The sequence below is a fragment of the Petaurus breviceps genome, unplaced genomic scaffold (genome assembly GCF_028583685.1).
Source record: "Petaurus breviceps papuanus isolate PSGF00001 unplaced genomic scaffold, PetGlider_PUasm1.0 90865, whole genome shotgun sequence".
NCBI lineage: Eukaryota > Metazoa > Chordata > Mammalia > Diprotodontia > Petauridae > Petaurus > Petaurus breviceps.
The window spans coordinates 8,356,197-8,377,164 of NW_027187367.1; the positions used below are offsets into that span (position 1 = coordinate 8,356,197).

The 20,968-nt window shown below is 38.3% G+C and overlaps 1 protein-coding gene across 1 annotated transcript in view; it reads right to left on the bottom strand.

Moving 5' to 3' along the window:
• Window positions 1-248: 248 nt before the first annotated feature.
• The window catches only part of NUDT3 (nudix hydrolase 3), an 82,358-nt gene continuing 61,638 nt past the window's right edge, over window positions 249-20,968 (bottom strand). The window contains exons 3-5 of the mRNA XM_069073482.1: window positions 14,381-14,425; window positions 10,951-11,035; window positions 249-9,075 (exon numbers count right to left, since the gene is read on the bottom strand). Coding sequence (XP_068929583.1) covers window positions 8,897-9,075; window positions 10,951-11,035; window positions 14,381-14,425 — 309 coding nt within the window. The 3' untranslated portion in view covers window positions 249-8,896. The remainder of the gene's footprint in view (window positions 9,076-10,950; window positions 11,036-14,380; window positions 14,426-20,968) is intronic.

A 20,968-nucleotide genomic window follows, 5' to 3' on the forward strand; every position in this document is an offset into this window, starting at 1 on the left:
TTGAACTTTAAACTTACAGTAATGTGCTTTGTGGTCTCTACTTGGTAGATCACTGTCCTGGTCAAACTCGTTGTCTATCAGCAACAAGGCCCTTTCCTGGTGTGAGTTGCTGAAAGCAGAGTTTGCACAGTGCTTCCTTTTTTGCTGGTCCAACTGCTAAGGGACCATTAAAGAGAGGCAACAGCAGAAATAACTGTGAGGTACTGAAAAATTGCTGGTAAGAAATAAGAACAGACACCAGGCAGAAGTGTATGTGAAATACCAGTGTTTATTTGTTGGCACAAGATTACAACCTACAATTCCAATGCTTTTCCCTAACAGAAAACTCAAGTTGAAGAAAACTGATTAACATGTAAAGGAACTGCACAGACATATTAATATCAGGATTTTTAAAAAAATATGGGTGGGAGACTTTTAGTGGTGACATCAAAGCTTTATCTAGATGGGAGGGATGACTTTACTTTCTATTGCTGAGATGGTGGAAGGAAAATAAGCATGTCCACCTCATTATCTTAGGGAGAAAAGGGGTATGTGCGTGTGTATGCATGTACTGTTCACAGCTTGAAACTGGCCTTCACAATCCTTCTTATTCAGTTCTATTTTTCTACACAATGAATTGAACCCAAATCTTGCCAGCAAAGGACAAGTTTAAGACAAGGGAGAAAGGGGTCAGGGTCAAGAGAAATGAAGCCTGAAAAAGCCTTGAAAAAAGGAAAAAAAAAAGCAAAACCTGCAATTCCTTCCATATCCTGGTTTCAGAATTGTTCCCATTCCAAGAGAGACATTAAACCAACTTCCTTAGAAGCTATAAAAATGCCACAAGTGGAGGATAAGAAGTCAAGAGAAATGGACCCCCAGAAAGCTCACTTAACTTTTGTAAGTGGGAATGGGGAGTGATGGGAAGAAAAGAATTTAAACCACAGCATTCCAATAACCAGAATCAGTAATAAAGAGCATGAGGTGAAGGGAACACAATCCTTCAGAAGCCTCCGAAGGGCCCTGCAGTCGTTCCTCTGCTTCCACAGTCCAAGAAGTCCTTAGGATCACTTGTTCCATATTCCTCTTCCAAAGGTAATTGAGACTATAAATTTTAAGCCATTCTTTTCACAGATGCAAAACACACAACCCTAGCAAAGAGGTATTTGCATTCTCTGGCCCTGAGGACAGTTGGACATGACCCAAGACCACAAGTGGGATACCCCTTCCCCCCCAATGTGTCCCGGGCAATGCATATCAAAAAGACAATAATGTGTCAAAACTTTTTTTTTTTCCTGGCCTGAAATAAACAAGGGCAAAGTCTTAAGACATTGGCTCTGAGGGGTCAGAAGGGAGGTTCTTACCAGCTTCAAGATCTGAGGGAAAGAGGAAGCCTTGGGTTTTGAGATTCAGTTTTGAAATCATTACTTAATTTCATACAACAGTGCCCCTCTGCTAAAACATGGAGATGGGCTGAGAAAGAATTATGGAAGGATTTTTTTTGCCACTTTGAGGGAAAAAAAAGAACAGATCCATTTTGCTTCTTTGCCTCAACCTGAGATCTCCTGGAAAGAAGGAAACATATGGCCTTTATATTGGGCCATTTCACCCTTGAGGGAATGCTGCTATGGAGAAAAGGGGGATTGGCATTTCTAGATTCACTTAAAAAAAAACAACTAGTGTTATAACACAAGTGACAATTTGTATCTTCCACAGTGACAAATATTCTAGTGAAGAGAAACTACTCCACAGACAGCAACCTGTTTGGAGAGAATACATATTACCGGTATATCACATGCAGCTTGACTTTTGGCTTTCAATATTTCATGCTTATCCTTTACAAAAGGCCATCTTCAGTGGTGACAGAGACAACACACTTGAAATAAAGGATTGGCTGGCAATCGCAAAACATGATATTAAATTTGTTGCCACTTTTGCAGCTCTGACACACGATTATGTGAGAGATTCTTGCTTAACACACACTTTTGTTTTAAAATATTTTCCAACATCCTCAAATACTCTCAGTCACTTACTCAAACAAAAGACAATCTGATACACACAGCTAAGACATCTTTAAAGATATGCTAACTGTGATAACCTTAGGAGTTCAGCCCGCCGGCTGAGGAGCCTACAAATACTCCCAGTTTAGAGAAACCAAACCTTAACAGGCAAATCTCCCAGAAATTAGGCCCATCAAATACACATTCAAAGGTCCAGAACTTTTAGAACTACAAACCTGCTGCGAAATTTTCAGACCATCTAAAATGGACCCTATATCTTTACCAAGCTACATTCAAATCCTTTCCATTTCAAATGAGTTTCAAGCCCTTTCTTTACTAATGAATGATACAATCCCATGCAATTACTACACTCTACTGAGCCTGAAATTAATCATTTATAAATTCTGAAGATTTTAAACTCCATAGACAGCATGGCCTTTTCTGTCTATGAGTGGAAAAGAAGCAAGCTCTCATGTTAAAGCGTCTGAACACTTCATATCGGAAAGGAATAGTTATCTTCATAAAACCCTTTGTGCCAAAGGGGCTCTACTTTACATGTGGAGCAAGGCAAAGAAGTTGGATTTGCTGGCCCAACTGACAGCTGGTCATCTCTTTTTTGGCCTTGTCATTCATGTACCAGCTCAGGGAGAACACTGGCTTCTTGTCCACTAACAAGATAACTTGCTCTCAATTTTCTTTTTCCTGAGAGCTCTGGAAGCACAGATCTAATTTTTGCTTCAAGCCTCTGCTCTTTGCTAAGGATCTTTTAAGAATGGTTCAATTCAATGTTAGTTCCTATGTTAACTTAGATTTGCTAGTCCTTAAAGACTTAAATTGCTGTCCCCTATCCCAAAACATTCCCACCCCCCACCTCAATCACTGACGTTCGCAAAGGTTTTCATAAGTATACTTAACACTGTATATTCCTTGGACACCTAAGATACAGAGAAAAAATCAGCTTTATACTTTTGTACAGAAAGTACAACTCAGCAATGAGAATATAGTTACAAGAGCTCTGCTGAAGGAAAGTTGGAAAGGACTACATGGACCCCAGTCAATGCTATCTGCAAAAGAAAACCTTCAGTACCATCAGGCAAACATTTTCAATTCAGGAAAAGTTGCTCCAAGCACACTTTTGCTCAAGAATATTCTCACTGGGACTATTTCCAGTGTAAATTTAAGGTCAACATCACTAGATAAATCGTTAAGTTACCATATCCTGAGCTCCAGGAGTGACAGACTTCAGAAAATAAGTGTGGTTTCAGGTCCCAGTACTTGTTTTCTTAAAAAAAAAAAAATCCAGAAGCTTTCATAGAGACTCAAGTATCCTTCCTTCCTGGCCCAGTTCTTCTTAATTCTACTTAAATTGTTGCCAGGAACACACCTGGCAAATAAATGATCCTTTGAGTACATGTTAAACTATTAAGCTGTGATAAGTGTTCTTGGCTCTAGGTGCATATACAGAGATTATGATCAGATCAACTCCTCTGGAATTCAATACCTAGATAAATGTTTAGCTGTACTCAAGTATTGTTCTGAAGAGAATAAATGTCATGGCTAATGTATCAACAATCAGCACATAAGCAGTTCGTGCTGATATTTTTGCACCCTAACCTAAGGTTTCTTTTTAATTGATTGTTTTCTCTCTGCATTTGATGTGATTATCATTTTAAAAGGGTATTTGAAAAGTTTGGCAAAATGAAATTTTATATACCTTACTCTTTTGTATTTAAAGCTAATTAAAACATGTTCAGTTGAAAATGAATCAGAGAAAAAAATTAAACATCTGATCACTGATAGACAGTATCCTAAGAATTCCATCATACAGGAGACTTACGGTATCTTTTCCTTCCAGTATCAATTAGTGGATTTCTGAGTTAGAATTATTGATCAGTCTGTCTCTCCACCCTGTCCCATACAAATACTTCGATTTTTTAGAAATCCTAATCAAATCAATGCTATCAATGGTAGCCCCCAAGCTTAAGACTAAGCAATTATTTGCAATAGAGGTGAACTTCCAATGAACTGGCCCTAAAGCTACAACATATTTTATTTAAAGCAGAATGGGGTGAATTAATGTTTTGCATTTGGTCCTTCTCAATGGGAAAAGCATGATTTTGTCAAAGTTCCCCACATCTCTAGGGAGGTTCTAGGCTAAAGAAAATGGTGAATCTCTGCAGCAAAATTGAATACATTAGTCCAAAAGCTAAGAACGCTCTGAAAGGCCAATTGAATACAAGGCTGTCAGTCTCCAGTAGGAAATGATGAGATTTCTGATTCCACTAACTTGATGGAAACAACTGCCATCTAAGTAGAGTATACACATGCACAACAGTCAACATTCTCTCATTTCTTTCTTTTTCCCTCAATCCCAGAGCATCCTCCCATTTTTGGTAACATCTGAGGAGGGGCATCCAGAAAAAGGAAAGACATTCAGAGGTCTCTCTGGATTCCAAGAGCTTCTAATTTCAAGGTCAGAACAGTAACTGCCAAACAAGACCCATAATTTCCCTTAGATTTCTTCTCCATTACCACACGTTGAAATAAGGCAGTCTTGCCCACATATATTAGGAAGCTCAGTCCACAGGTTTGCTGTCCATTGGGAGAGCTCTAGAGCCTAACTTTGGAAGATTTTCCCTTCCACAATTTCCAAGTCTCACATGCCTCTCTGGGGAAAGCCTGATCTCTGTGTGGTTTACATTAACAGAATGTCAATGTGATTAGGCAGTGTGACAAAACTATGTGAGCTGCAAACAGTCCCTAGCCTTTTTTAGAAATTAAAAAAAGAGGGGGAGGGGCTGAGATGGGAGTGGAGGTAGAAAGGAAGAGTCACACACCAAAATACTTGATTTCTGTATCTTAAAAAAAAAAAATCACAGCTAGATTCCCCAAATATAGCTGCTTGAATTAATCATTCTGTATTCCAGCTTATTTTCTTGATGCAGGTTATTTTCTGAAATGCAAATGGAATCCAAACCAAAGGACATTACCAGTTATACCACATCTCTATGTCTTTAGCCCTCTCCCCCCACAAACACACGCACACCACAAAAAAAAATTGTGATTTATGGAAGTTACTACATATTCTATTGCACATACTAAATATACTCTCAGCTCAGGCTTCAAGAACACTAGAGAAATATTGAGCACCACAGTGCTAGTTAAGGAGCACATTATGGTTGTGAAATCTTTATTACTTGACAAAGTAAACATGGCTCAGAATAAATTGATTTAAAGGAAAAGGAAGTAGGGAAAACTTATTCAGACCTCTATAGAGGCATAAATGCATTAAATGGAAATTATCATTTTTTTCAGTACAAAAAGCAGAATACATACTAGAGTCTAAAAGGTGCCTACTGATGGCCCTGTTTAAGAAGGTAAATAGAAGCCTTGAGCAACTACCCTACCCAGAGGATGGAGGGCAAAGGAAAAAAGTCTCCATTACACAACTTTTTGGCCTTCTTCCTTATAAAGTACAAAGACTAAAATATGCATTTCTTCTGAGTGAAAGGTCCTAGCACAGGCTACTAACCAACTTCTAACATCAAAAGAGAAAACATCTCTTCACTACAGAGGAATCTGACTGTGGAGAAACAGGATTGCAGAGCTCCTGCAATACGCTCCTCAAGTACTTTATATTCATGTTACCTCCACTGAGGTGTTCTCTAGGCCTGAGCTAGTGGTGGAGGAGGAAGACCACAGAGCGCACAATTCTGCTGCTGGGTCCTGCAGCACCTCGGAGATAGTGCAGAGCAACTATTCTGAGACTGCGGGTGATCTTAGGAAAACTGATGTGTCTCAAGTTTATGGTGTTCCTCCCTCTGATCCACTTCAGTTAACCCTGACTTCACAGGGCAACAGTGAGTGAATCTTCTGTACAACAGAGTATCGGCACCTGACTTCAGAAAAGTAAATTCAACGACTGTACTTTCTTGTTAAGTATACCACACACACAAATATGTATAGTCCCTCCCCCTCTCTCTTCCTTGTCTCCAAGAAAGGTGGGAGAGTCCTGCTAGTACCCAGTGAATGAAGCCTCAGACCCAATCAGAAGCTTTACCAAATGGCTGTGTTCTTTACAAACCTTTGAGGGGGAAAAGGGAACATAAATTTAAAAAAATTTTTTAAGGAAAAAAGAACCAGCCAATTTTTACTCTTTTCTATAAGGTATTCACTCAACAGATACCAATGTATGTGGCTCCTAAAATATGAGCAAAATCAAGAAAGTATGTTCTTAAATATTATGTAGATGGTTTGTGTATATGTATGCACTTCCTCCCCCCCTTTTGGGGAAATGGGGCTATGAAAGTTAAGAGTCAATGTATCCTATCACCTCAATCCACCTATCCTATCACAATAGATCTCTAATCCATACTAAAAAGGACAGGAATGCAATTTGTGATATAGAAAAGGAAAAACAAAACCTACATTCACTGGAAATGCACTAATTTTAACTATGGGTATTGGACAAAGCTTCCATTTTTTAGTTAAGCGTCTATTAATGAGTCCCTCCAGCTAAGGGCATTAATAGCATTGATTTTATGTTATACTACTTCCTTGCAACTGATTTTCCTGATCCAAACAAAAAAAGCCATCAGCCATCATTTACAATATTCTGCCCTTATATTCTGAAATTAACAAACCAGTAACAGCATTTTAAAAATGTTGTTAAACATACCTCTTATAAAAAGGTCTGCATGCTACTGATATCAAAACTTCAGTTGCTCTTTCAGGAGTACCTGCTATTTTTCTGCACTGTATTTTCAAAACAGCAAATCTATACAGCAAAGACAGAATTGATCCAGAAGGCAGTAGTAGGTGGCTGTTCTTGGGATGCCACTAAGGTCTTGGATGATTCAGATCTGATTTTGTTTTTCTTGGCTTTTTTGAGCAGGACCTTTAAGTGCTTTAAAGTAGGGGGTGGGCTTAAGAAGAGATGCTACATTCATTTCTAAATGGTCATATGGGGAACCAAATTCAACATTTAGAATCAAAGTATAATGCTCTATTTCAAACCATTGGAAATGGATATAAAACTACTCTATTAGTACGGGATTATTATATTCTGACAAAAATCCTAGTACTGCTTTTTGGCCCTGTAGTTCAAAGCTTTGCTTGCTGTGATCTTCCTGTCTGAAAGCTCTAAAATCAGCTACCTTCTCCTCCAAAGCCACACACTAAATTGATAGGTCTACCAGACTTATTTGTTCCTCTTTTAGTGGGAGGGAAGAAAAAACCCTTTTTGAAAGTCTAAATATTTATTAGAATTATTAAATAAAAGAGTACTGCAGACTTAATTTCACATCTTGGCTATGTTTTGACAAAGGAGATGCTACTAAGAACCTAGCAACAACCTCCTGTCCCAAGCCAGGGATTAACTAATGCCCTGCCCACGCCCATCCCCCAAACTCACAACCATTTCCTTTTTATTTCCCAACTAAACAACAAAGTTGGCAAATAAAGATAGCATGAAACATCAGTGAACCAACAAAAGAGTTTAAAGTGTGCCAATACATTATGAAGCTCTTCTAAAAAAATGATTAAGAGTTCTCTACACTAGTACTTCTGGGCAGAACTTGTACCTTTCATATCCACACAGTAGGAGACAATATTCTGAGCATGCTCTGTGGTAAAACTGTAAGTGCTGCTATACCACAAACACGATAGCGAGCACATGAATTTTCCCCTCATATGCTTCTTTTGGGGGACACAATAGGGTTGCCCTAGCACAGAAGAGGAGGAACATGTGTGGCTACACTGGAGGAAGCACAGTCGGATGCTTTAGCACAAATACTATATCCAGTTCAGCACAACAAGGCATATGGACAGAGAGAGAGAGAGAGAGAGAGAGAGAGAGAGAGAGAGATCATCAACTACAAATAGGGCTATGGAAAGAACTTCAAACTGGCAGGACAGAATTGGTGTTGGCTATTCCAGTTCTTTTATAGATTTTAATCCCAAGAGCTCCAGTTCAAATCCCCATTGTCATCAAGGCAGGCTGAGAGTCAATTCTATCACTCTTTCACTGGATCTAGACTGGGGCTGCTTGCTCCTCCTGCCTGGGTGATAGAAAGAAGTAAAGTGCTCTTCGTGTTTCTTCTGACAGAGTAGCAACGCCAACTTAGATGACAGAAGGTCATGAGCACCAGGGGCAGTCTGAAGGTCGTCCAACTCTTTCCTTACCCAGGTTGTCATAGCAAATGACCAAGGGTGGGAAAGCTGAAGAATGAACAGGGGAAACTGGCCTAGGACTGTCAAAAAAAAAAATAAGATTAACCCTACTAGGCAGGTTACTTAAGAAATTCTCTTTTCCTCTGAAGCACTCCAAGTGCAGACACTGCAAAATTAGACTCTTAAACGTGTCCTTCTACAATCATTTATTTACATATTATATGTCAAAATATAATGTGTATATAAATGCACTGTGCACCAAACATGACCAACCTGCAGGTCTGAACAGCACATTACAGGAGAGACTCCTGGAAGAGATGGCCTTGCATTAGTATCTTTTAGTTTAAAAAAGAGGAAAATATCTGGCCAGGATGGGAACTGAACAGATAGGAACGCTTCAGAGTGCAAATCAGAGGAGAAGCTACCTGTCTCTCTTCAAAGGGTAGAGGTGGTGCTAAGGGAAAGACACATCATGCACAAAATATATTTTACAAAACACATACCCATCCCACTCTTAGCCCCCCCAAAAAGGATTTTTTTAAAAAAAGAAAAAAGAAAAAAAGCTCCACTTAATACCAAACAGCAACACTATCAAAGAACACTTCCTCTGTTTCAGGCTGCTGCCCATGCCTTGTTTGAAAGAGAAGGCATGTGAAGAAAGGGGGGAAAAGAGAAATCAGGGAGAGGGAAGGATATCCGGATATCAGTCTATTTTCCAATTTCTGTTTTTCTTGGGAGGATGTCTTCAGTCATCTAATGTCTGGCACTGAGCTCTGACTGGTAACCGAGTATGTAGTGCCCATAACCACAGTGCCGTTGTTTGCCAGGCAGCCTTGCCTCAAAGTTTCAAAGTATGAGGCCTGCACGGGTTTGTGATGCTGCAGCACTTCTATGGCATCTTCGATTTTAAACCAATCCCTTTTCCTTCCTATTGGGGGCAGAAAGAGAGATAAGAGAGTTAGGGAAGCAAGAAAAAGCCCCTTATCCTATAGCTAGTCTACAGAAGAAGAGTTTAGCATTGAAGCATTCTGGCAGGATAAGAGAACCCATAGACTACCTGTTTCCTCCTGTCAGTATAAAACCAAAAGTAAAAAGTAGACACCCGATAAAATTCTTTTAATTTAATTTGAATAAAGAGATTTCTGCTTTCTTTAAGATATAACAATTATAACAAAAAACAAAACAGAGGGGAAAAGTAAAACAGTGGGAAAAGCAAAACAAAGAAAGTCAACAAAAAAATTTTAATTTCATATACTGGGAAGTGATATAAAATGAAAGATATCAATAAAATAATTTTAAAAAAACAATTGTTTTAATATTATAAGACATATATAAGACATATATAAGACATATATTATAAGATAGCATTATTAATTCGAGCCAGAAGTAAAACTAATGACACTGTGGATATTATGGTTCATATCACATTCTGAAACTCCACATACCCTGTGGCCACACAGGGCAACAAAGACTTGTATGAACTGATGCTGAGCAAAAGGAGTAGAATCAGGAAAGCCATTGCTACAACAATGTTATAAAGACAAACCATGAGTCCAGGGGACTGATGATGCAGCTCTCATCCTGAGAGGTGAGGGACATGGGTACTCAGTGAGACACATATTTTTGGATATGGGAATTTGTTTTGCTTGACTATGCATATTTATTTATTTACTTACACTGGCCCCAGCTACCTCTCCCAGACCCTAAGTTTCAGAGAAAGTGTTGACCTGATTTGGTAAAAGGTGCGTTTACTGATCGAGGAATTCTTTTTATCAGTGAAATCACAAGTCCAGTCCTATTTCTATTCTACACTGGCAATTGTAGTTCATTATTTGGTCATCTTTTGGGCACAGTGAATAGCTTGGCAGTATTTTTGCCAAGTGGATCACCTACAGTGAAATTACACAAATATGATTTAAAACAGAAAAGCTGACGATGCTTTTCTGATGGCACTTCCACTCGAATGTCTGTCTCCAGAGACATTAAATCAATAAATCTAGAATTGCTCACCCACAGAATGCTGACTTTGTTAAAAGAACTAACAACATCAATTTACAAAAGATCAAATGGCTATTTTGAAGAGAGCTTGCCCTACAATAAAGACTAGAAGGGATAAAACAATGAAGTCACTGGATCAATCTAAGATTATTAAGAAACTTTTCAATAAAGAGCTCTGGATTTGGAGAAGTCAGAGGAAGGGGACTCAAATCCCGATTCTTGTTCCTACTGATTATGTATGACCTTGCTCAAGTCAGTTAACCTTTGTAGGCCTCAGTTTCTTTACTTCTAAAATGAAAGGGTAGACCAGATGGCCTCTGTAGTCCCTTCCAACACTAGATAATAATCTTATGATTCTAAGAGAGCTACAACAAAAATTCCCTGATAATAGTTTTGCTTTCTAAAGAAACAAGAACACAATTTGGCACAAGTTGAACAATGTAAATATTAATTACTGAGGTTTTTTCCTTTATTTCAGAAAAAAGGTAAGATTTTAGAAATAAATTCACTATACCCCTGGTTTTCTGTTTTTCACTGGCAGGCTTTGAGGAGATAGGAGGGAAAATGAGGAGGGAATTTTAGTTTATTTAACATAAATTCTAAAATTCTCACTCTCTCAATTTCAAAGGTTTATGGGCTTCTTCTCTCCCCCTTCTTTTTAAAGACTTTCTATTTTTTTCTATAAATAATTCATGATCCTTCTTGAGATTGTATCATGTACCACGGTAAGAGGCCAAAGAGGCACCTGGTGCATAGTATCACTTAGGGGATCATCTCTGAACTCCCAACAGTATGGATAACTTACCAATATTGACTGAGTCCTCCCAGTCTTCTAATACTTCTGTGACAATAAGCACATACACATATGTTCTGTGTTTCCTTTCCTGGTTCTGAAGAGGAAAGGGAAAATAAATGGAGAACACCTTCTATCAGATAGCTGATAATAACACAGCAAACTTACATGCTTCTGTTAAGGGTACTGTTCTTTTACTTTCTTATCTTCTTAAAAATCATAGAATCTATTTAAAAAAGGCTTCACTGAATATAGGGTAGATCTTTTGGCTAAGCTACCCTGGGCATAAAGGTCACATTTTCCCCCTTGATACCTCTCCATGACCTACCACTTCAAAAACTCCTAAAATCACTATAAATTAAATCAGCGTTATGGGAATGGGAATCTGAAGATCTTCCCTGCCCTTTGGCCCTTTAATAGGCTTAAGTGACTCTGAGAACCTTCCCTGACTTGAAAATATACTCTGCCCCCTAATCAGCTGAATGTGGTCACATGGAGCCTGTGGCAGGAGGCTTATTTTTCAGGAATGCCCACCCATTGTTACTTTGTGATTGGGCAGTGGGTCAAGAGGGTTGTGACATTCTCTGAGCCAGGAGAAGGATATATATACCCTGATACGAGTTTTTTCTTTGGGGCTCACTTTGGGAAGAGTTGTGTGATTTGGCCAGATGAGACACTGGGCAGCTGTTGAGCCTCCCGGCTTTGAAAAACCAAGATGTTGGGGCTTCCCTCTCTGGTAACTGACTAGGTATGGATGTAATGGTCAGCCAGCTGGAAGCCCTATCTGCTGATCTGTTGTCTGTATTTTTTTTGTCTGCTTGTAATTTCTGTTTGTATTCTCTGAAGTTCAGGGTGCTGATTTTTCCCCCTGAACTGGGTATGATATATGTTTGATTAAAGTAAGACTGTTAACTCTTTTTGAGTTGCTTTCCTTTTATAAAAGCAGATCTAAGAACCTGAGCTGGCAGCCACCTGGGTATGGCAGGGTGCTTGCTGCTACAATCAGATGAAAGACTAGACTAAAAGAGTAAGACCAATGCCAAAATGATCAGAGACAGAGGAACAAAAGGGTGCATTAAAGGATATTTTCCTTATAGACTTTTCATCAATCACTTCTCTGTATTCTTATTCCTTATTTTTTCTGGGCCAGTTTCACCAAATATTTACCTCAACATCTTCTGTTTCCTCTTCATCATTAAGTAAAGGTGGGCTATGCTTAGGATGATGATTGGGACATTACGCAGATCTCAGTTAAAGGTTATGGAATAGACTACACCTTGGAAAGTAGAGGGATGCCTGGATCATTAGAGATCTTCAAGCAAAGGATAGGTGAATACTTGTTGGCTATTCTTATTTAGATATGGCCCCAACTATGTGATTCTAACTATGAGATTCTGTTACTTGTGCTTTCATTGGCTCTGGGATGCACTGTCTCTCAAACTGGCCTATCTGCTATTTTACTCCCCAAATTGGTATGTCATTTTCCTACTTTGCGCCCCTGCACAGGCTGTCTCACCTGCCTCCAGTGAAGGCCCTGCTCATTTCTTTCTCTTGGAATCCTGAGCTTTCTTCAAGGCTTTACAGGGACCACCTCCTATAGAAAGATTTTTCTGATCTCTTTAGTGTGGTCTCTCTTTCTCCTCAAATTATCATGTATTAATACTTACCTGTATCATGATTCCCATCCCCCCCACTTCCCCAGTAACCATTATCTTCTTGTCTTTGTATCCCCAAGGTCTACTATACCCTACCATACCCAGGTGGCTGCTAGCTCAGCAGAGTATTTTGCAAACAGTAGGTATTTAACAAAACCTTGCTAATTTTCTATTTTTCACTGCCCATGCTTTACTCACTTTATCAATTCGACTAGACATCAAATATCCCAGAGATGACATCTGAATGAGGGTAACACAAAAAACTAGCCGTGTAACCTTGGGCAAGTTAGTTAACCCCAACTGTCCCACAAAAGGCAAGGAAAAAAAAAAGTTACTCATTATTGGGGCGGCTAGGTGGCGCAGTGAATAGAGCACTGGCCCTGGAGTCAGGACAACCTGAGTTCAAATCCTGCCTCAGACACTTAACACACACACAAAAAAAGTTACTCATTATCCAGAAGGAAATGAACATTAGAGCAACAGTGTTCAACAAACTGAAAAACCCTAAGCACCTGGTTAAGAGTTAACAATAAAAACTGCTGGGAAAACTGCAAAGCATTCTGACAGAAATTAGATTTAGATTAACATCTCACATCATAAACAAAGATGAAATTCCAAAGGGATACATTACCTAGATGTAAAAGAAAAGCAAGGTAGGAAAGACTACTTCAGATAAGGGGAGAAATTATGACTGAACAAGGAGAGTTAAAGAATATAAAATTAATAATTTTGATTACAAAAAATTTGAAAGTTTTTATACAAACAAAACCAATAGAACTAAAAAATTAGAAATTTCCTGTAAACCTGGGGAAAATGTCTTTGAAAAAAACTTTCTCTAATAAGAGTCTGATATTCAAGATTTTTGTAAGGAATAGTTTCAAACATATACAGGACAAAAATAATTCCCCAAGAGATATTCAAAGGACATGAATAGGCAGTTTTTAAAGGAAGCCAGGCAAGCCATCAATGACCACATGAAAACATGCTCCAAAGTCACTAATTAGATACCCACATAGGGATGCTGTCTCTGGGTCAGAGATTCTACACAGTTTAGTGACTTTGGGGATTTATTTCCAAATTGCTTTCCATAATGGTTGGACCAGCTGACAGCTCTATCAAGAGTGCCTGTTTCAACACAGCTGCTCCAACCATTTAAAGTTTCCTTTTTTTGGTCAATTGTGATGGGTATAAACTAAAGCCTCAGAATTGTTTTAAATTGCTTTTCTCCCAATATTAGTAGCATTTTTCCATGTGGCTATTGATCGTTTGAATTTATTTTTCCTTCGAAAACTGTTTATATCCTTTACCATTTATCTACTGGGGAAATGCATCTGTCTTATGAATCTGAATCAGTTCCTTATAATCCTAGAAATGATAAAGTTGCTACAAAGATACCCCTCCCTCCCCCAATTACCTGCTTTTCTCTTCTGTTAGCTGCATTGGTTGTATAATCAAAATTGTACATTTTATCTTCTGTGATCCTTTCTATTTTGTTTTGGTCATGAACTCTTTCCTTACCCACAGATCCAAAAAAAGTTCCTTCTTTCTTGCTCTTCTAATTTCTTTATGATGTAACCTTTTATATCTGAGTCATGTACTCACTTAGAGCTTATTTTGATATAGGATATGAGGTTCTGATCTAATCCTAATTTCTGCCACACTTTTTTTCCAGTCTTCCCAGCAGTTTTTGTCACACTAGAATTTTTAAAGTGTACTCAAGCCATTAAAGTTATTTTTATCAATTTCACAACAATTTGGAAGAAGTTAAAAGACTTAAACTGACTTACCTCAAAAATGCCTACCAATCTTCCCAGTGTCCCTTTCACTCCAGCCTGAGTAAGAAAGAAAAGAAAAGAAGGTATTAATATTTTGGTCCTCTATCACGTTTTCTTCATTTCAAATCAGATGAAAAGAGAAGAGTTAAGTTCAGATGGCTTTCTTGTCTACAGCAGCTGCAGCAGTGTTGGGTATCTGTCGTGAAAGTGCCAAGGTTAGGAATGTGCTTGATAGAGGTACTACCAGCTCTTCTCCCACAAAGAAACATTTAGCCCAACCACATCCCATACACCTACTTACAAATACACTTTAGCCCTTCCCTTGCCCTAGCCAAAAGCTAGCAATGTAAAATGAGAAGAATCTAAGAGTTCAGGATAAAACTAAGGGACTTTTGAAAAAAAATTATTTCCATAGTATTGTAATTTATATGGTGGGTCTGAATGTAGGCGTACACATTTGAATTTCCAGAGTTCTGACCTGCAGTAGAACTAAAGGTGATCAGGGGGAGGGAGGAAGAGAGAGGGAGGGGAGGAAGGGGAGAGAGACAGGGAGGAATAGGGAGGGAAGAGAGACAGAGGCAAGCATCAGACTACCTAAGAAGGGATCATTCATTCATTCTTCTCAACTGTCCTGTTATAAATCCTCCTTTTTACTAATGATATCTTCCAGTCTATTTCTCCATTGAATGAATGAATGAATAGAGCACAGGCCCCAGAGTCGGGAGTACATGAGTTCAAATGTGGCCTCAGATACTTAACACAAAAACTAGCCATGTGACCTTGAGCAAGTCACTTAACCCCAATTGCCCTTCCAAAAAAAGAAAAGAATGTTAGAAATAAATATTAAATGTGTGTGTGGAGGGGTGTCACTTCCCGCTGAGATTCCCATATATCCTGTGTATATCTTGTTTGTGTATACTTGTTCCCATGTTGTCCTTCCTGTTCGACCCTGGACTCCTTGAGAGCAGGTCTTTTTTTTTTGCCTTTCCTTGTTTCCACGGTGCCTAGCACATAGTAGGCACTTAATAACTGCTCACTGACTGTCATCCTCTAGATAGGTGGTATAAAAAAGTACTGTTATCCCCATTTTACAGGTTGAGGAACTGAGGTTCAGTGAGATAGAAGAATCTTAACAGAAGCAAGATTTGAGCCCAATTTTCTCCCAGCTCCTAGTTTAGTATTTTACTGCCTGACCCACCAGGAGGGTTGAAGATAGGGACCTGAACTAGTGTGAGTGGAGAAAAGGGGATGGATGGAGACGAGATGTTGTGGAAGTAGAACTGACAAGACCTGACAACTGACTTGATATGAGAAGTGAGGTCAAATTCTTCTCCTTTCAACCTGTCTTCATACAGTAGCTTCCCATCACATTAATTATTTTAACTGACATTTTCCAAAACCATGTCTTATTTAAAATTAAGATTAAGGCTTGTACTCAACATTCCATGTATGAACAAACGAGGACTATGAATGTGGGTATGATGTTTTCTATTGGTAAACTTGACAATGCTTAATTTTGTTGTCATTTTTGGAACTAATTATCTTGAGTTAGCAGAGTATAATGATTTTCAGATATATACTTCTTGGGTTTTAAGCACTAATTATTGCAAAAAATATAGTTCTACCCCAAAATACTTTATCCTACACTTTTTTCCCAGAGTGAAATTCACCTGCTTTTCCTACCTAACTCTCAGGACACACTGATTTAGTTCATTCTCAATGATTTGTTTTATTATTACACAAAGCTCAATATAACCTGTAAACTGAGATTAGAATATGGTTTTACTCTTCCAGATATATGACAAAATGCCAAATAAGACCAATTCTAGCATTAATCTCTCAGCAGATTCTAAAGTTGCTCTTTTTATCTATTCATACAGAAGTGACCCTTTGTTCTTACACTATTTTCTTACCCCCCAAAACATCATAAAACGGATTCCCAATGTAGAGTCCAATCCAAAGCTAAAATAGATTATGTCTGCTGTTCATCTATCTACCTGCATGTTTTTATCTTCTCAAAAAACTGTAACAGATTAGTTGAGCTGATTGCTGCCTACAGAAATTATATTATCTTTCCCTCAAAAGGTTATTTTTGCTTAAGTGTTTAGGAGACCTATCTTTTAACTTCTCTCTTCCAGAATTTTTCACAGACAGCAATCAGAGCAGTAATTTGTAGCAGATGTAAACAAAGTACAAGATAGTTCTTACCCTGAAGAAATTAGCATCTACCTGGGCCCAAAACATACAAAGACAAATAATGCAACGCAGCATATGACAGGTGTCAAAATGAATAGGCAGAAGCATCGGCCCTGGAGTTCGGTTCCGGCCTGAGACACTTAACACCCACACAAAAATATCAGCCATGTAACCTTGGGCAAGTTACTTAACCCCAATTGCCCTCCAAAAGGCAAAAAAAAAAAATGAATAGGCAGAGACAAATTTTTATGAAAGAGTTCAGAGGTCATCAGTAAAGTTTGGGTGGTTAGGAAAGGCTATATGGAACAAGATCACATTTAAGCTAGGTGATGAAGAACTGAGGGTGAGGAGTGAAGAGAGAATTTTAGGTAAGAGAATGGGAAGACATAAGGGACATCTAAGGGACATAAGAGAACATTTTGCTTGAGTGGAGTGTTTATACAGGTAAGTAGAATATTAGACTAAAACTGAGTGCAAAATATAAATATTTTGTGGGAGAAAAAAGAAAAAGATAAAAGGGAAGGCAGAAAAGAATTAAGAATTTATTAAGTAGCTACTATGTGCCAACTGCTATGCTTCCCTTTATTTCTCTGTTCTTTCCAAAAGTATTACTCTTCTCTTTCCTACCTCTTGGTGAATCAACTCAACTCTACACTATCCTCTATTTTTATTTCCTTATTACCCTTCATTTCTTAAGTAGCGCAGTGGCACCAGTCCTGGAGTCAGGAAGACCCAAGTTCAAATCTCTCTTCAGATACTTTCTAACTATGTGAACTTGGGCAAGTCACTTAACTCTGTTTACCTTAGCTTCCTCATCTATATAATGAATGAGCTGGAGAAGGAAAAGGCCAACCATTCCAGTATCTTTGCCAAGAAAACCTCAAATGAGGTAATGAAGAGGGACTGAAAAACTGACTAAACAATAATATATCTTATTGTTGTCTTGCCAAGCTCCAACTTTGGATTACTCTCATCATCTACATCCTGCTGAATAGAGCTCGTAGAGGAAATGACAAAATTGTGCTGACTGGGTCACTATAAATTTAGGTAATCTATCTCAAGAAGGCTAGTAAATATCCTACAGATTAATTATCCCACAGCAGTTGTTTCCTTCTTTCCTCAAGTCTCTCATAAGATACCCTCCTTCATTACCCCTTGGCTAAAGAGCCTGCCTTCATACTTCACAGAAGAAACTGAAACCATTCAGGAGATAACATTGCTGTCCCTCCTGTTCACCTGACTGTTATTCTTGCTACACTATCTCCTTTATTCTATTCTCAGAGAGCTAGCTAGTTATCTCTTACTTCATTATGGTCTCTGATGAAGAGGTGGTCTGTTCTCCTAGTTGAGGCACATCCTCTCTCTACATGGATCCTTAATCCCAACAAACTGTCTGCTCCATCATTCCCACTTTCTTATCTTCACCCTCCTCTTATAGGAAGACTACCAACATGCCCAGGTTTTCCCTATTTTTAAAAAATCCTTATTTGAGCCAACTCTCTGTGCTATTATTCTAAACCTCTCCCCTTCTTAAAGGCAAAACTCCCCAAGACAGTCATTTAATCATTGCGCCCATTATTTCTCATCTCACTGGCCCTCTGCATTTTGGCTTCCTACCTCAGTCAATTGAAGATGCTCTCTTCAAAGTTATAAGTGCCCTCTTAACTTGCCAAACCTAACGTTCTTTTCTCAATCCCAATTCTCCTGGCAGTATTTGACAATACCCGTGATCATTATTTCCTTCTGGATACTCATCTAGCAGGGCCCAAAACACACCAAGATAAATAATGCAAAGGAGCATATAACAGGAATGGCTAGGTGGCACAGTGAATAGAGCACCAGCCCTGGAGTCAGGAGGACAAGAGTTCGAGTCTGGCCTTAGACACTTGACACAAAAACTAGCTGTGTGACCTTGGGCAAGTCACTTAACCCCAACTGCCCTCCAAAAAGCAAAAGGAGCATATAACAGGACAGGTGAGAAGTGATAGGGGCCTGAACTAGGGAGGTTGCAGTGTGAGTGGAGAGAAGGGAATGGAAATGAAATGTTGTAAAAGTAGAATTGACAGGCCTTGGCAAGTGACTTGATATGGGAAGTTCCCACACTGCTCTCCTCTGGTCCTCCTCCTATCTGTCCCACAGCACCTTTGTTGGTTCTTCAACACATTAAGTCCTCTTGGCTTGAGAATTTTCAAAGGCTGTGTCTGTCCTGTATTCCTTCTCTTTTCCCAGTGTACTATCTGTGGAAGCATACCAAAACTTTTTTCCATTCAAATAAAAATGTTAAGAACTATTCCTCTAGTCTAAAATCCTTTCAAGATTTCTCTTCAGGAAAGTATGTAAAAGAACAAGAACAAAAGCTAAGGCCTGGGAAAATGGATTAAAAATGTTAACCAAATTTAGAAAGAGAAGTCTGTGGGGTCCAGTTAAAATCAAGAAAGTACAATAACTCTTTCCCCATTCTGAAGGGATTATTGTATTGATCAGAGGAGGCGAGTGGTCAGAGAAGATATTGAGTGGTTTCAGGGGATTAAGTGACTACAATTCCATTTGACAGAAACTCAAAATTGTATTTATATTGTGACCTTTTAATTTCTTCAAGATTCCTGTTATTTCAAATAATCTTATATAGATTGCACATGTATAACCTATATCAGACTGCTTGCCATGCTGGAGAGGGAAGAAGGAAGAAAAAAGTTGACTCAAAATCTTATAAAAAATGAATGCTGAAAACTATATTTACATGTGATTAGAAAAAATTAAATATTATTTACCAAAATAAATAAAACTATATAGTATTCTGTCATGTCCAAAGGCATCTTTCTCCAGGAGATCAATGCTTGAATTTAGATTAATGTTTAATGAATCAAGATTGTTTCTGGTGGATTTGTGCCTAAAATGCAGAGTAAAATGTTAATATTTTTGACACAATTCATTTTGCTGATATCTCATCAGCTCCTATGGGTTCTCATTTCTATGCAGATAGTTGCCAGACTGTACTGATTGTAACTACAGAGACATATCTCCAAATTATTCTTATATATCTCAAAAATTGTCTTCCTATCTTTCCCCTTCCAAGACTATCCCCTTCTCTTTCTAATTTCCTTATTGTTGACAATACCATCTTCCCAGTCAACGAGGCTCAAAACCTCACTCAAAATTCTTGACTCCTCACTCTCACTCTCCCCACATATTCATGGATTTTGTGATTTCTACCTTCACAACATCTCTCATATGGGCTAGTCTGCTTCCCTTCAATCATATAGCCACCACCTGACTTCAGGCTCTCTGTATTACTGTAATAGCTTTCTAACTGGTCTCCCTGCCTCAGTTCTCTGCCCATTACAATCCAGGCTTCACTCAGCTGCCAAAAAAAGTGATTTTTATAAACGGAGGCCTGACCATGTCAACCTCCTATTCAATGAGCTCCTGTGGCACCTTCACTTCGGTATACAACTTCTATGGTTTACAAAGAGCTTTGACAAAAAGAAGTGTTTTAGGATTAATTAGGTAGAATGCATTAAAATCATATTTAAGAGTTATAATTATTTCAAATATCTAAAAAAAAAAGAGTTATAATTGCAGAAAAAAAGCTTTTAAAATGTATGGCTAAGCAAAGGTCAAAACAAAGGTGAAAGTTAAATGGAATGGAAACAAATGAATAAAAATACTAGAGGGCATTCATTAGACAGAAACCTAAAGTAATTAACCTCACCTCTTATATTACACAAAATAGTAATCTGAAGTTTTAGTTGCTTATTCAAAATAACAACCATAAAGTTGATGCTGTCAGTGGTTAGGTCCTCCCTCTTCATGTATATATTATATATGAGAAATAGTTTAAAAATATGCCTTTGGAATTATACACTTGAATATTTGTTGACAGTACAAGAGATTTTTTAAAAAACCAACAAACTTCATATAAGACACATTTAACTGTAACAGGGCAATTCACAGAACTGTACTTTTGTATTCATTGCTCATTAATTATCAGATTATAAACCATTCCCCCTTATATTCACTTGCCAATATGCCTTTTCCCATTATTTCTCATAATTACACATCTATATTCTTTGTCTCCCTTCCCACTCCAAAGAGACTTTTAAGTCACATGAATGGAAATTCTTTCTTATTTAAATTGATGTCCCCCCATAATTGGAAATAGTTGGTTTTCCATAGCCAACTAAGAATATCGAGGTTGTACTCCATGAATTAACCAGTGATGTTTATTATTGCAGAAGAGGGACAAGCTGGCAGGCAAAACGACTTTGGAAAGCCAATTCTCCACTCCCACCTCAAGCAGCCAGAACATGCTCAAATAATCTCCAGAGACATATCAAATGCTTTTCCACTATTGCACCTCCACACTTACAGTGCTTAGGAATAGTCAGTGGTATGCATTACAGG